Here is a 15496-nt window from a genome sequence, read left to right on the forward strand (position 1 = left end):
AGCATTTTTATTGCTCTAAGTGCATAAAACCTAACAAAAAAAGGATGAAATTGCTTTTTAATGCCTCACCAAAATGTCACCATGTCCTGTTCGTGTTAGTGTGAATATAAAACAGATTTCATTCATGTCTGGCTGCTTCTCTCTCTCTCTTTGTGTGCATGTGTGCATGAGACTGTGATTATCCCACTCACTCGACTGTGTCCTCCCAGTTACACCAGTGTCTCTGATCCAGCTCTTGCATGTCCAGTCTGAACTTGCCCAGGCAGAAATCCTCAATAGCGTATTCGTAGTGAGGTCCGCAGCCCAGCGCTGACACACACTGAGACGCTGCTGAGAGAAAGGGGAGGGAAGAAAAGGGAAGGACGGCGTTAGAATAATGAAGGAAAGTGGGCTGAATGTAAGTTGGATCGCAGCACAATGCATAATTCAGTGCAGGGCTAACAACTTTTTCCAACTTTTAAAAAGTGTAATGCAAAGAGCTCTGGCCGCAGCGGGATGACGGCAGAGGGCAACACTCAAGAGAGTGTCTGTAACTGCTGCCACCTTTTGTGGATCAATGCAAACTGATCCATTTCCCCATCTGTTGAAGATGACAGTCTGCTGACACAGTGTAAGCTTTATCACTGCCGTACAAGACCTCCAAAACCACAAACAGACAGATGAGAGACAGACGAGACAAACTGAACACCAACGTTTCCGGTAAATTCTTGGTGGACATGAGGGAGAGTGCTCCAGATGCTGAGAGGGACACTTTGACATATTAACAGAAGGACTGTGTGACAAATGATGTAACGCAGGTAAGAAAGTATGTGATGGCAAAGATGTTTGGTAACACCCATTCAAGATACAGTAGTATCGGTTAAAAACGACATGTCGTAAAAGAATAATGCGAGAAGACTGCAGCTGTGGTAAGCTCCACATAAAAGCTCTGGGCTTAAGGAAATTGGTAATTTCTCTGCATTCAGAGTATCAGTGCTTTTACACCTCACTAGTTAACTTTTCAACCTTTGTTTATTTCCCTGCCCGTGTGGGTGTAAATGCTCAGATTATTCAGCCAAATTACTCAGAAACAAACAGGGTGAAGAGTCACAAGGTCAAATATAAAACCTCTCCTGCAGTGACACGCTGCATTTCACAAACGTTAGGCTGAAAATGCAAATGAGATGCTAAATATCAGCATTTTCACAGATTTGTAAATTTTTGTTATGCAAGAGTAAAAAAAAAGAGTTTCAATTTGTTGCAACGTTGAAGCCCCAGCTTTTTATTTTTTTATCAGTCACAACAGAGACGAATAAAACTGGAAGGTTTGTTGAATGTAAGTATTAGGAATTAAAAACAGACTTTAGACTTTAGAGCGTAAAAGTAATTATGTATCGACCAATGAAGGCCATTAAAGGTAAAAAATGTAGAACCGACAATAAATCGATAACTACATTAATTTATAATATTATATTTTTAAGGTGTTCTTCTTACATATCTGACAGCTTCAGCTTTCTTTTTTCATCACAGTCATAAACTTGACAACTTGAACTCTTTCTGACCAGTGTTGTAATAGTAATTAGTTACTTATTACTGATTACTTCTAAAAGAAAGTTATCGTTGCTTTACTGATTTTCAAAAGCAGTTAGTTACTTTATTACTTAGTTGCTTTTTAAAAACATGACACACAACCTCAAGACATTTCAGGCCAATTCTAATTTTTTCAGCATAACCCATCATATAAAGTTGAATCAAAACTTGTTTTATTAGTTTTAATCTTTTAACTTTAAGCATCAAGCAAATTCTGCAAATTTTCCAGCAAACTTTCAAACAGATGCAAGTAAAACACAGCAAAAATAAATAAAATCAAAGGCTCAGCAGCACTGAGTCCTGTCACTCTTAAATCTATTTCCACCTGTTTAGCAGGAGTGGGAGGTTTGCCCGGTGCCGCAGCGGTCATGTCAGTGGGGGGATCCGAGGGTTTCTCTGTGAATTTCACATTCCTGTGGCAGCGTCCATGGAGCTTGCTCAGATCTGAAGTTAAATTTTTCGTTGTAGAAAGAAGTTTTCTTCCCACGCAGAGTGAACAGGGGACTAATGTTTTTGTAGTAATGTCAGTACTTCCACACATCCGGCTTCCTCCATATTATCTATTGTTGATCTACACACGTCTGTTGCTGCCACGGACGTTGCACGCTCTTACGTCATTGTCATGAGACACTCTCACAAACAACATCACGGTTTTCTAACGCAGCGTGCTTATGGGAGAGTAACAGTAATCTAATTATTTGCAATAGTAATCCCTTACTTTACTCGATACTCAAACGCATTACTTTTAACACTTTACTGCCCATCTCTTTTTCTGACACTCTCTACTGATCTTCCAACCTGTATGTGACACCCACATCACTCTAAAGCACATCTTACTCATAATTACTCATAATACTAATTATTAGTGCTCACTCCCCGAAAATAACAAATGCATAATTTAAACACGATAACCTTCTACTTTGACCAGCATATAGAGACGTCTCTTTTTTAAAGGTAGACACTACCAATGAAGTCATGTCTCAGGACGGAGATTTTCACATTAAAAGGTCTCCCACAAAACTGCACAACTAACTGTTAAAAAAGAGAAAACAATATATATTTCTACAATAAATTCCACGGCGGTATTTTGCTAAAAGGAAATACTGAATTATCACGACACAGAAATCAATCTCTTTCATCATTCTTCCTCTTCCTGTTTCCCTCCAGCGTTTACTCACTCCCTAAGCCTTTTATCACCTTTTGTCTTGTTTTGCGTTCTTATTACAACCGCCTTCATTTCTATTCAGCTGTTTTCCTTTTCCCAGTGAATCTTCTATATTCGTCTCTATTAATCCCTCCTTTGGCAGCTTGCTGAAATCTTATTACTTCTGGAGTCTTCTGGGAGTTTTGTGAAGTGGACAAACCATTTTGTGAATTTTAGTGTACTTATTAGGACTCATTAGTAACAACAATATAGAATTTTGAGATATATGCAAACACTTTTTGATCTTACATCGCTGTGTGCTTCAGAATATCTGAAATTAATAAATGGAAACTATATTAAGGTCAAGTCACAGCTTTAATTTACATCTAGTGTTAAAATATCAGAAAGTATCACAATTAAACACATGATGTTTTTGGGAAGCTGGTTGTTGTTTCGGTGCTAGTTAATGCAAAGGAGAGCCCACAGGTGATTTAGACTGGTGACTGGTTGTATTCTGCTAACACCAGGAGTGAAACTGGTTTATTTGTAAGAGAATAAGTTCCATTTTTTCAAAGCACTCAAACAAACACTGCCACAAAAATGAACAAAAAACATAAAGATGAGCACAAGCCTTGTTGCTTATCTTAAAGAAACACCTTGATGGCAGCACAACAAATCAGGATTGTTCTGTAGGAGAATTCACTGCATGATGCAAACCCCCAGCAACCCACACAAACAAACAGGCCAGTTGTACAGAACGTGTTGTAAAGAGGAACGTTGTGTGTCCTCAGAATATCCTCAAGTGGCAGATCTTTGGGGAAGCATTTGACTCAGCGTTCTCTTAACAAAGTCTCTTTGGAGCGTCTAAAGGTTGGTCACAACAGCGCTGCGAGTCGTCTCAGTATTCACAAATCACACCTTCGCTAATTCAGCTACCCTGGATCCCCATCGAGTTCAGGGTCCACTTTAAGATTCTTTGATTATTTGACTTTTAGAGCTCTGTGTAGCGGTGACAGGCCTGTTGCAACAGAGCCTTTCCCAAAATGTTACTACGGCAGAACAAAAATGTCTTTTTTCAACTATTTCAAGTTCCTTCCATCACAGGAGGAGCTGGGTTGACATGATTTAGTAAGCATCTGCCTCTGTAACGATGTAGGATGCTTTCTGGCTGTCTTTTTCCCAGTATAATATTAGCTCATCATCTGCATGAATGATATGAAGTGAAAATAAAAGAGGCTCAAATAAGAAACCCCTGTACGACTGTTTATCTTTAAAAGCCTTCAAGGTAAAAAGGTCTGATAATGGCAGTAAATACATGCTTTACACAGAGGCGATCTATTCCACAGAATAGCTTCTTCAGAAGAAACTAAGACTTGAGACTTTAATTATTTTCTATCAAAAATGAGCAAGTTTACAAATAAACTTAAAAAGTAAGTCAATTGATTGGTTGATTACTTCTTTGTTGTAACAATACTCTTGGGAATAAATCTTACACTGCTGTAAGGAAAATGCAACTGTGGGTTGCGCGCATGACATTTATTACAACTACACGTGTCAGTGTTTGTCTGTTGGTGCAGAGCAAAGGGACTTTGGGGCACTACACAGTATCATCATGAGGATGGTTTAAAAACAAATCTGTACAAAGTGGAGGAAATATGAGCAAACAGCTTGTGTACATTCACACTAAAAGTCCCGCTGTGAGGAAAGAGGATGAAAAGGCTCACACGACCGGATTCAAAGATGGTGATCAAAGAGTAGGATCAAGTGAACATGTTTGCGAGACAGAAATGGTGTAGAGAGAAGAAACGGAGGCTGAAACAGAGAAATAGAGATTTTTCCATATTTTTTTCTCTATCACATCCTGACAGTAATTCCAACACTTCAAACTGACCAGAACAGAACACAAGCATCAGAATGCAACCATTTCAGTATTTTCTGCACAGAGTTATTGCTAGGTTTATAAAACAAAACCAGTTTGTTATGGTTAAAAATAGATTAAGCACAAATATGCACTGGATCACAAAGTCCTGACTCCCACATGTTGGACTCCCTTATTTTCCACTATGATTAATAAAGGTGGCTCTACTCCCTACTCCCGTTATTAATGATGAATGCTTTCGTTGGCCATAAATTGTGTTTTCCACACTTGCCCAACATCTACATAATTCTTCATGATGCCGTACTGAGGACAGGGTTGCTACTGATTTCCACTGAGGAACTGGCACAACAAGCAAAACTGTGACCATTTACAGTGGCTGCCTTCATTGTTTAAACAAAAGTGAGGTGTGAATCCACACAAGTGCCTGTTGAGGATAACTAGTTTGAGTAAGTGCCCCAAAATGATTCACATCCAAGTGATGGGGAGTTTGAGTGTCTGTAGTAAATATGAAGGGATGAAAGGATGATTTTTGATGATGTTATTGTAGAATCAGGTCTGTGCAGGGAGAAGGGAAAATCATTTTTAATTTACAACACAAAAAATGATCCGTTACATCAGCCATTGGTTGGTTATTGTTTTCATCATAGCTGCCACTGAATTTTGAAACTGAGACAAACTGGACACTCGTGAGCTAAAGATGATGTTCCTTTTCTTCTCTGATGGCAGATGGCCCCGCCCCTCGCTGAGCCTGGTTCTGCCGGAGGTTTCTTCCTGTTTAAAGGAAGAATTTGCTTCTCACTGTCGCCAAGTGCTTGCTCATAGGGGTTCGTCTGATTTTGGGGGTTTTGACGCAACTGTTTTTGTGATTTGGCACCAGTAGTGTTGTATCCTGCAGAGAATGCAGCTTTAAGGGGCTTCTGCATTGGTGTTGTTAGCCTTTTAGCCTTCTCTTACATAAAATGTATGTTTCCACACTCCTCAAACCTTCACCTGAAAGCAAGCGTCTGCAAATACTGAGCACAATAAGCCTCATAGTGCATAAATTGGTTGGTCTCTCTGTTTAAATTTACATCCAGCAATCAGTAGTGGTTGCAAGACCCTAAGACCATGTTCACACGATAAATTCCACAGTGAGTGGGCTAACTGAGCTAACTGATTTGTGAGAAAGCCTAAGAGAAGCAAGAAATTACATACTGATGTGTACTAAATAAATTCTGTATGGATCACAAGTATAGTATGAGGTATTATTTGACCACTACAGCAAAATTAGCCAAATTTGCACACACAGTAAGAAAAAGGCCATATTGCACATTTGTCACATGCAGACTCATTTTCAGCGTAGACCTGTCACGTTTTCGACCCAGTTTTGCTTCATTCTACCAGTTAATTTATCGGGTATTTAAATACAGGAACTGCTGCCAGTATGAGACCTGGGGAGGCAGCAGCACTGTGGCCAAAAACCTTCCATTAGGTTGTCTTCAACCAGAAACAGAGTGGTTGGTAATGTAGCAACAGAAGATATCAGCATTTCCTGGTCGTGTGGAAACTCTACATTTATCTTCCAGTCCAATGGAAAAACAAACTCAACTTGGAATAACATTTATCTGCCTGATCTTTTCTTGGGTAACTTGACAAATAGTTGGACTGAAATATCCCAAAGTGTCTTTGATAAAAAGTTTTTTCTTTAACACGAGATGCCCTGTCCTGTTGCTCTAACATGTACCTCTTCTTGTCAAATCAATTTTATGTTCCAGACACACAGAGCAAAGGCAGAACATGATGAATCTGAAGGAAAGGTCGTGATTGACTGAAGATTTTCCCATTTTCTCCCGCGACCACGTATTGATTTCGAGCTGCAACTAAAAATAATGCCACCTTTAGACTTTCACATCTGCACCTTATCCTCCATCCTCAGACAAGAAGCAGACGCTGGAGACAAATTTATTTCTAGAAATTGATTTTCTGATTGTAAAAAAGTTTTTTCTTCACCGTGTTGACTTGCCCTTCCTTCCTGTAATTTCCTCCTGTTTGATGGAGGTAATTACTTCCTTCAATCATTCCTCTTGTTTAAGGGGAAAAGTTTGTCTCTTCTGAGTTGGGATTATTTAAAGTGAAGCGGCCTGAAATGTCTTTTCCCATGAATTAAGGATGTTGTTATAGGTGCAAGTATGCTGTTGATCTTAATTAGTAAGGGTAACTAATACATAAGAAGATGGCATAGTTTTCCATGTGCATGCCAGTGTCTTTGATCTTTAACACTCCACTATTTCTTCTTTGTCTCTAAGAATCCCATGCTGCTTCAGGATGCTCTGTTTATGTGTGTTATTATGTGTGCGAGAGAGATAGCATTGAACTATCTATCTATTTATAATCTGTTTTGCGTGCTCATCATCATGCAAGCTAAATAAGTGACTAAATTCAGAAAGACACTAACAACAAGCCTTGCAGCGAGACAAAGGAGCTGCATCTCACAAACTGACTGCTGAAAGAATGTATCTGTTTGTGTTTGTGTTTGCGTGCTTCACAGTTATGATTTTGACCATCAGATTTCCTCAGAGCAGTGAATTTTCACATATGAAATGTTAGTGAATGCCCAAACACACAGGTCCTGACGTCTAGCTTCACAGTTCACAATCTGCTGTTGTTCCATCACACTGCAAAATATTTCAGTGTTTGAAGCTACGCAGAAACAATATGTGAGAATCAAGCAGGAAATTAATGCAACATTAAGGCAGATAGTTTAACACAGAGCAGAACATCAGTGAAAAATTCAGGTACTTCATTCAAAGCAAACACAGAAAGAGGAGTGCAGGAGCAGATGACGATATTCTAGTCAGATGAAGTAAATGTCTAAATATAGATGAAGCCACACTTCAAAACATGTTGTCTGTGGAATTGGACTTTTTTTTATTTCATTTTTCTGCTCTGACTCATTCCCAGAATGTAAAAGATGTTGAAGCTGTGGAAAATTTCCTTTTTGAAACATCTAATGAATGGGAGAAAGTGGAAGACTAGTTTTTCACTGGGATGTGAAAAATCTCCGTGCAGTGCAAGATGTTTCCAGAACATTACACAGAATCCTCTATGATCCCATTTTAGTTTTAGACACAGTTTGCAAATAGTTTTATAACAAACCACATTAGAAACCATGAACACCAGAAACCACCAGCCACGACAAATAAGCATGAATAAAAATGTAATCTGTAGCATTTTGTTAAGTCAGAGGTTGTTTTCTCATGAATTACTAACATGTTCCTCAGCAGCATCCGGCAGTGGTACACACAGCAGCAGAGCTTGGCAGAGGAAGCAGCTCCTGGGAGTAAAATGCAAATTCAGTGCAATGCTTGATGATGGCTTGATGAAGCAGATTGGGGGCATTTTCAAAAGTTTCAGCTGTGGCCTCTGCAGCAGACAATTTGATCTCCTGTGATTGGAAAGCATGCCTGTGAGCGTGGGAGGCAGACAATACTAGCCCCGCAATACTTCCTTCATCTTATCGCCATCCTGTGAATTTTATTTGTGACAGACCAAAAGTTACTTATGTATCTCTGTGTATTTCTCAGTAATAATGTGACTGTCATCATCAGCCTGTTAGAGCTAATGTTTCTGAAACTTTGTCTCAGGCTACGTCCACACGCATCGTTTTCTCTCCGTTTTGGCCTCTCGTCCACACTGAGACGGCGTTTTCCCCAAGGAAAAACGCAGCGTTTTGAAAACGCTCTTGAAAACGCATACATTTGAAGACGGTGCGTTTGTGTTGCAGCGTGGACAGTGAAAACGCAGACTTTCTAAAATGATGACGCATCATGTGATGCAGTCATGTGACCAATTAAAAAAAGATAGCGGAGGACATTATACAGCAGTTGTTTTGTTTGACAGTCCTATTAAAGATTAATATCAGTCTGTACATGCTGCAGAGAGCTTTTCTTCAAACTTATTTAATTCTCACTCACTTTTGCAACTTTGTACTTTTGTGTTACTCGCAGCAACAACTCCACCTCATTGTTAGTCCATTTAAAAAAACTCGCTGCATGCTTTTCCTCAACATTCTGCAGCGACGTTTCAAAGAGCCGGAAAGTAAATAAGCAGCAGACAGAAATGAGGCAGGCCGAATCTTCTTGCGTTTCACGCATGCGTAGGACTGGAACGTAAGTGTTTGCGGCTGTTTCAATGTGGACGCACAACTCTCTGAAAACGACTAAAAAAGCGCTAGTGTGGACGCGGAGTGTTTTCAGACGAAAACGCGGTTTTCAAGTCTATCTGGCCTAGTGTGGATGTAGTCTCAGTCACCCCTCAGCTGTTCTGCAAGTTTTAGTAAGTGTTCCCACATGTTTGTGATGCAAATAAGAAACTACAGCTGACAGGAACAGTGCAGGTAAACCTGCGGTGTAAGAAATCAAGAATAATTATGAATTTATGGATTTTTTTTTTTTTAAATGAACCAAAACCCCAGTTTGGCTGCAGAAGAAATTTCACAACTGTGAAAGTTGAAGCAAATGGATGGATTAAACCAGCTTGTTTCAGACTCTGAATCAACTGAAAAGCTGCACAAAGGCTTGGTATAAGATAAATAATGATTATTTTTTAACTGTTAACCATGCAAAGCTACTATAAGGGTCAGCATTTTGGTTTTACTTCCAAATAATCTGTGCAAAGAACCTCTATATTTGATAGCTCTGTCACTTTATCGTTGCAGTCATCAATATTTTAAGTGACAGACGTGATGAGCACAGCTACAAGGACACAGGTGGTTTAAAGTCCAGCTAAAGCACTTTGTGAATGATGGACTCTTGATACACCGGCTATAGCAGATGTTCTGCAAAAGATTCCTCGAGGACAGAGTTGAGTCACGGATGAAGCCGTTTTCTTCCCGTGTGGAAGTGACAAACAGGCATGAGAGAGGCAGCCAGATGTTTGCTGTCAACAGCCTGAAGACTAATTAGATCGCGAGAGCTGATGTTCACAAATGGACGGGCATTCTTCTCTCTGTCACTCCTGTCTGCTTCCTCCTGTCTCATTTTCATCATTTTCTCAGCGATGATTCATGGAGAAGGAAGTCTTTATCTTTGGCCTCTGTTCAGAATTTTTGTTTTGACCAATGCTGCTTCATAACCCAGCTTAATAACAAAACACCCACTTCTTTGACTTTAAAGCACATTATATTCATGAATCATCTCAGTTCAGGGAGCAGTGGAGGATAAGAGGAAAACAGAAGCCTGTTTCTCTTCCCACCTATCTGACGGCTCAATTTAGATTTTATAAAGTTAACCAGGTTTTATACATATTTTTATAAAAGCACACACATTCAACGGCTCCTGTGCCTTTGTTCTCACTAGGAAAGTTTAGAGAATGTTTCTGGTAGCACAGTTCAGTAAACTTCTAAGAAAAATCAATGCGTGTTCCCTTTTCTGCAGGCAGAAACATGACCAGAACCACAGTGATACAGCAAATGGAAAAGTAATATTAAAATCACAAGCCAGTTTTTAACAGCTTTGAATGCAGGTCTCTGTATGTGGACGGTGAAAAGAATGTTTGCTGAGAGACTAAAATCCCACAGAGATGTCTCACACGTCACTAATTAGTTGTTTTATGGCCACCGTTCTGACATGCACATATTTTAAAAACAACCAGCTTATTTAATTAAGAATCATGTAAAAACATGTGAGCCCTGCTGTATTTGGACATGGAAGTCATGCATACACGGGTAAATGATAAGTAACCGAAAAAAAAAACCCAAAACCTATTTAGTCAACAGTGATTGGGTATTAAAAGATGACTGTGACATCACTGATTAGAAAAGCAAAAATTACAAACTTTGTTTGATGTTTTGCAAAGTTTGAAATAGATGCCACTAATATATCTGGTTTTGCTTTGTTTGTTTTAGTCTCTATGTCTCTCAGTTAGTTACTGACCTCATCACAACTATCTGCAGCAATCTGCAATATGTTTGCACTGAAGCAGCAATTATTTCTCCTCCACTTCTTGATTTTTTTTTACTTTGCCTGAAATACAGATAGTTGAACAGAAGTAGGCTAGTTTATGAACATGTACATAAACCCCCCCAAAGACAAACAAACATGTTCCCACAGGCCAAACTTGTGGGGGGAAAAAAATCCCCTTCCCAGTCATTAAATTAGCAGTGTGTGTGACAGATAAAGCATTGTATGGGTGGTGTGATGTTGTTGTATTAATGGCAGCCCATCTATAGCTTTACCACGCTTTCATATTTCCATTAAATGAATATGTGATACATCGTATGAAATTATATATACAACTAAGAAGTCCCACAGCTAAACTTACTTATCTCACCTCTACAACAGAAATACAGAAATGATCTACTTGATAATATGTTATACAGAACCAATGACTTGTGGAGTCCACAGTTTCATTACTGTATTCCTGTGATATAAATTATAGGTCTCAGAGAGCAACAATGAAATATGAAAGCAATTTTCCACACGTTGGCCACAGTGATGTGAAAATTCAAAATGCCAACCCTGAAGGTTGTGCGCTTATGTGCTACGAGGTGTGTAATTTCACCTACCACTTTATGTTCGACAGCTGATCAGCGAGTGCTTTTTGAGACCACACAATAGGGCGACAAAGCCAGCGGAGTACTTACATGTATAAAATTGGCTGTTTACCACAGCTGGATACAAATGATCTGGATGAAGTGAGTCATCGCTGCTTGCTTGTTTTCTGGCGAGCAGTGCGTGAAGTATGTGACGAATTAGCAGAAAGGAACGCCGGTAGCGATACATCAGCCGCCGTCATTACATCTTGTTACGGCCTCGCCTCTAGCCCTGTCACTCACACTCGCGTACACACAAATTAGTCCTTTCCTCCACCTCTCTGTCCTAATCAGACAGCTGGAGACCTCGAGGGTAGGAACTAACATCCTGGAAAGTTCTCAGATAATTGAAGTGAGAGACAGAGAGAACAACAGAGGAATGATTTCCTTCAGAGAAACCTCGAGCGTAGCGCAACGTACACACAACCCCATTCACAATGCAGTGACTTGAGATGACCGTGAAGCTCAACAAGCCCCTCTTTCTCTCCCAGGTACTCTTATCGTTATTATCAACGCTTGAAGCTGCCACAGCAGCAAAGAAAAAAAAAGAGCTGAAGAATCAGAAAAATAGATGCATACACACAATCTCACCCACTCCCACACCCTCCTACACACTCACACACACAAAGGCTACAAAAGTGGCTTCGTACAAAGTGCTTTCAATTTTCACATCAAACAATTACAGCTTTTCATGAGTGCTTTCAATTTAGGGGTTTAATAAAGGCTCTGGGTTTTTAACCTAAAGAGGCTGAAGTGCTTTTTTGTTTCTACTCTATTGTTAAGTTTGAAGATAATTTAAGAATTTTACGACTGGTTCTACTCATTATTTTGCATCAGTTGTTACATCATTACTTTATTTTATGCATTTTTATGGTTGTTAAAGTTCTTCTTATAGTATTAATCCAACATTTAGATACGACATTAAACCTGAACGTTTGAATTTAGATAAGAAAACTGACGCCACGATCATGGACGATATGTAGCAAACCAGTTAGCTGAGCATAGGAAAACAGAACATTTATGACAAAGAAAAGAATATAAATGACCATTGTCCATTTCCATATTCATATTTAAACTATTTTTCTGCAAAAGAAACAGGAAATCACTGAAGATCTGTTACTGTTAAGCATCACACTCAGCCTCCAGCTCCAGTAAAACACAGCGTGCTTGTGCTTCTCAGTCACTACTCTGTGTAGAGAGCTAACAGGACCCTACCCCGAACTTACTGTCAGAATAAAAATAAACAGCTCAAACACGTCGCCTGAATATTTTATTGGTGTTCTTTTCGGATGTAATAATACGGCATAAACAGGGGAAAACTAGCAGTAATAAATAAATGAAAATAATCAGACAAATGTGCTTGTTATCGTTACACTCGATGTGATTAATGTGATTAGATAACCCCTGCCTGGAGATCTATATGGATTTGTGGTTCATATGAGCGCCGATATAATGAAGTGGATTCAGGCTAAGCTCTCTGCATCACTGTTTTGAACATCATGAAAAGTGGTCAATAAATTAGATTTATTTGTATTTATGCTCCCTCACTGTAAATAATAGTCCCCCATAGATTTATCAAACCATATTAAATGCCCAGCAACAGGCCAGGCAACAAGGCACGGTGATAAATAACTGCATGGTTTCCCTCATAACAACACGATTTGTGAAGGCTAATGAGATTTTTATCACGGGGATTAGGCTTCAGGAATTGTTATCTATCCCATGTAAGAACCGCTTTGATTGCATTTAAAGTAGTCAGGTGTTGAATAAACACTAATGCGTGTACACACACGCACACACTCAGAGAGATGGAGGGAGAAATTGGTTCATATCCCTCTATCAGAGCAGGCCTTGTACGCTGCTTCCATGAAATGCTTATTGATTTTGCATCTTCTGCTTTTATAGATTTTAACAGTCTTGTTAGAGCATGTTCACAGTCTGCAATCAGGCCTACATCTGACTTCTTTGCCTATGATCATTGTCTTCTTTCATTTTGATGTTGAAATGTGTGATTAGCATCCACAGATGTAAAAAGGTGCTTTAAAACTACCAGATAGCTCCTGCCTGGTCCTTTAGACAGGCTCTGTGACCTGCTGGTTCATTTCTCGTGGTATCCGCTCTGGACTTACACTTGCTGTAAGGAAATATATCAGTTCTTCTTTCACGCTGCCAGCTTCAACACACTCTGTTACAAAGGGTTAGTAAGTGGGAAACTATTGGGGTTAAGTATCCATCCCCACACAGTTTTAAACACATTCTTGGTGTAATCGATGTAATGCCGACAGCTGGCTGAGTGCTCTGCCAGGTGTCAGGCTGACACCTTCATGCACACCTTGCAGTGTTGCAATTATTTAAAAGGCGTGCGTGTCCTTGTGTGTGTGTGTGTGTGTGTGTGTGTGTGTGTGTGTGTGTGTGCATTTGCCCATCACATTTAGCTCTGTCAACTTGAGTTCCATTTGTCACCAGCTAGTCATTACAGTGAGCCGGGCTTTCATCACAGATAAAGGGCTGCTCAGACTGGCCAGGCCTCTTCGGTAATAGCGCACAATAAATACTCTACATTAATGAAAAACGGCACACAACAATCGGATGAGCGGATGAATGCTACAGTAACACATTAACAAAAACAAAGGGCAGATAACAGGAAGACATAAGAATAAAGACATATTCTTCTTCCTTGGATCGACTTCTATTTACCAGAGCAGTTATACACAGTGCAGCAGTGCATGAGGGGTGTGGCGATCATTTTAAAGCATCCTGTAAGAGGTGGCTTTAAAATGAGTGGAATTTGGGGAAATTGAGTTTGAATTCATATCATTTTTGCTACATTTTGTATTCTGTGCATTTTATTACTCACAGTTTACTTATCTTAAACAAACAGTAACATATAAAGGGTTCAGGGCTGACAGATCACACTGATAATCATTCTGTACATACGATCATTTTTAATCCTACAACTGTTTATAACTTGCATAGTTCACATTTCTGTATAACTGTATATCTCATATTTCTGTATAGTTTTTTATTTCATATTTATATCCTGTACATAGCTTGTACTCACTACAGCCTGTACATACTTATAGTTATAGAATATTCATAACATACTTCATACCGTGTACATTTTAACATACCATAATAGACCCATTTCTGTAATATACTTACATATCTATATTATTGCTAATATATATTGTAATATATCTATATCATGGCTAAAGCACTTCTGGATGGATGCAAACTGCATTTCGTTGCCCTGTACCTGTGCATGTGCAATGACAATAAAGTTGAATTCTATTCTATTCTATAACATCAAATATGATACCACTGGTGCTCCAGTTACATATATCTGACACATTGCAAAGAAACTGAACTGAATTTAAGGGGAAAAAACTGCAAAAACACTGCAACATTGTAACCTCACTGCAGAGCACGCTGGGAAATATATGCACATAAGCTCACAATGATTGTAAAAACTTTGAGATGAACAATCTGTTTTGTCAGTGAAACTAATGAGCATATAATGAGTCACAGTTGAATATATTTATGAAATGTATTAAAGCTCCGGTTTGCTTGTTTATTTTCATTGAAGCAGTGGCCGCGGCTGATGAGCAACAAGCAGCCACACAAGGACATGTTTATAATGACCAAGGTCTCAGAGCGAGTAAGAGGAGAATCGGGAGTGTTAATCGGTGTTTTGAGCCTCGGGAGGAATCGTGCCACTGAGTATGAGCGAGAGCGAAGACTGCCTCTGATGCGCTCGAGAGGAAACGTTGACAGCAGACACTGATGTGACTGAAAAAACTCAAAAATGAAGCCCCTTTGAGTTACAGGTTAAAGACTAGATTATAGTTTGGGTTTTTGATTGAAAGCTCGGTGTGGCTGAATCTACACAGTGTGCATGTGTGTGCGCGCGTGTGTGTACTGTGGAGTGATTTAGAGAGGCTGTCAAGAGAAAGAGACACAAAAGGAAGCACCAAGAGGCAGAAAGCATTTAACAGCCAACAAACAAAAGAGAGCAGGCTTGTAGTGGATGAATGCAATTATACAACACATCAGAATGACTTTAGAGAGAAAGGTGATAAACACACACACACACACACCTACACACACACACACACAGTGAGTGTCAGAGAAGGTTTGATTAGAGGTGAGCAGCTGGTGAAGCCCCGAGGAGGAGATAAAGGCTGTAGCCCTGTCACGATAATTTAGAAGGAGGGGGCAACAAAAGAAATGAGCTTTTCTTTTTTAGCCATCAACACACGTTCATGCTACAGATCTCTGTGCGGTGTGAAGGTGTTGTAGCAGAAAGTTGTTGCAGGCTGCGAGCAACAGCCGC

At 39.5% G+C, this 15496-nt stretch overlaps 1 protein-coding gene across 2 annotated transcripts in view; it reads right to left on the reverse strand.

The window, feature by feature from the left end:
- Positions 1–15496, reverse strand: part of ramp1 (receptor activity modifying protein 1) — a 71298-nt gene that overhangs the window by 32312 nt on the left and 23490 nt on the right. Inside the window, exon 2 of one of the 2 annotated variants that reach the window (XM_085250000.1) lies at positions 192–327. In XM_085250000.1, coding sequence (XP_085106126.1) covers positions 192–327 — 136 coding nt within the window. Of the gene's footprint in view, positions 1–191; positions 331–15496 lie in introns of both variants that reach the window. The other variant, XM_085249999.1, reaches the window with a different exon arrangement.

The sequence above is a fragment of the Mchenga conophoros genome, linkage group LG16, assembly GCF_057382185.1.
Source record: "Mchenga conophoros isolate Kocher_MC1m ecotype Shallow Benthic linkage group LG16, M_conophoros_male_GT1.1, whole genome shotgun sequence".
Taxonomy (NCBI): domain Eukaryota; kingdom Metazoa; phylum Chordata; class Actinopteri; order Cichliformes; family Cichlidae; genus Mchenga; species Mchenga conophoros.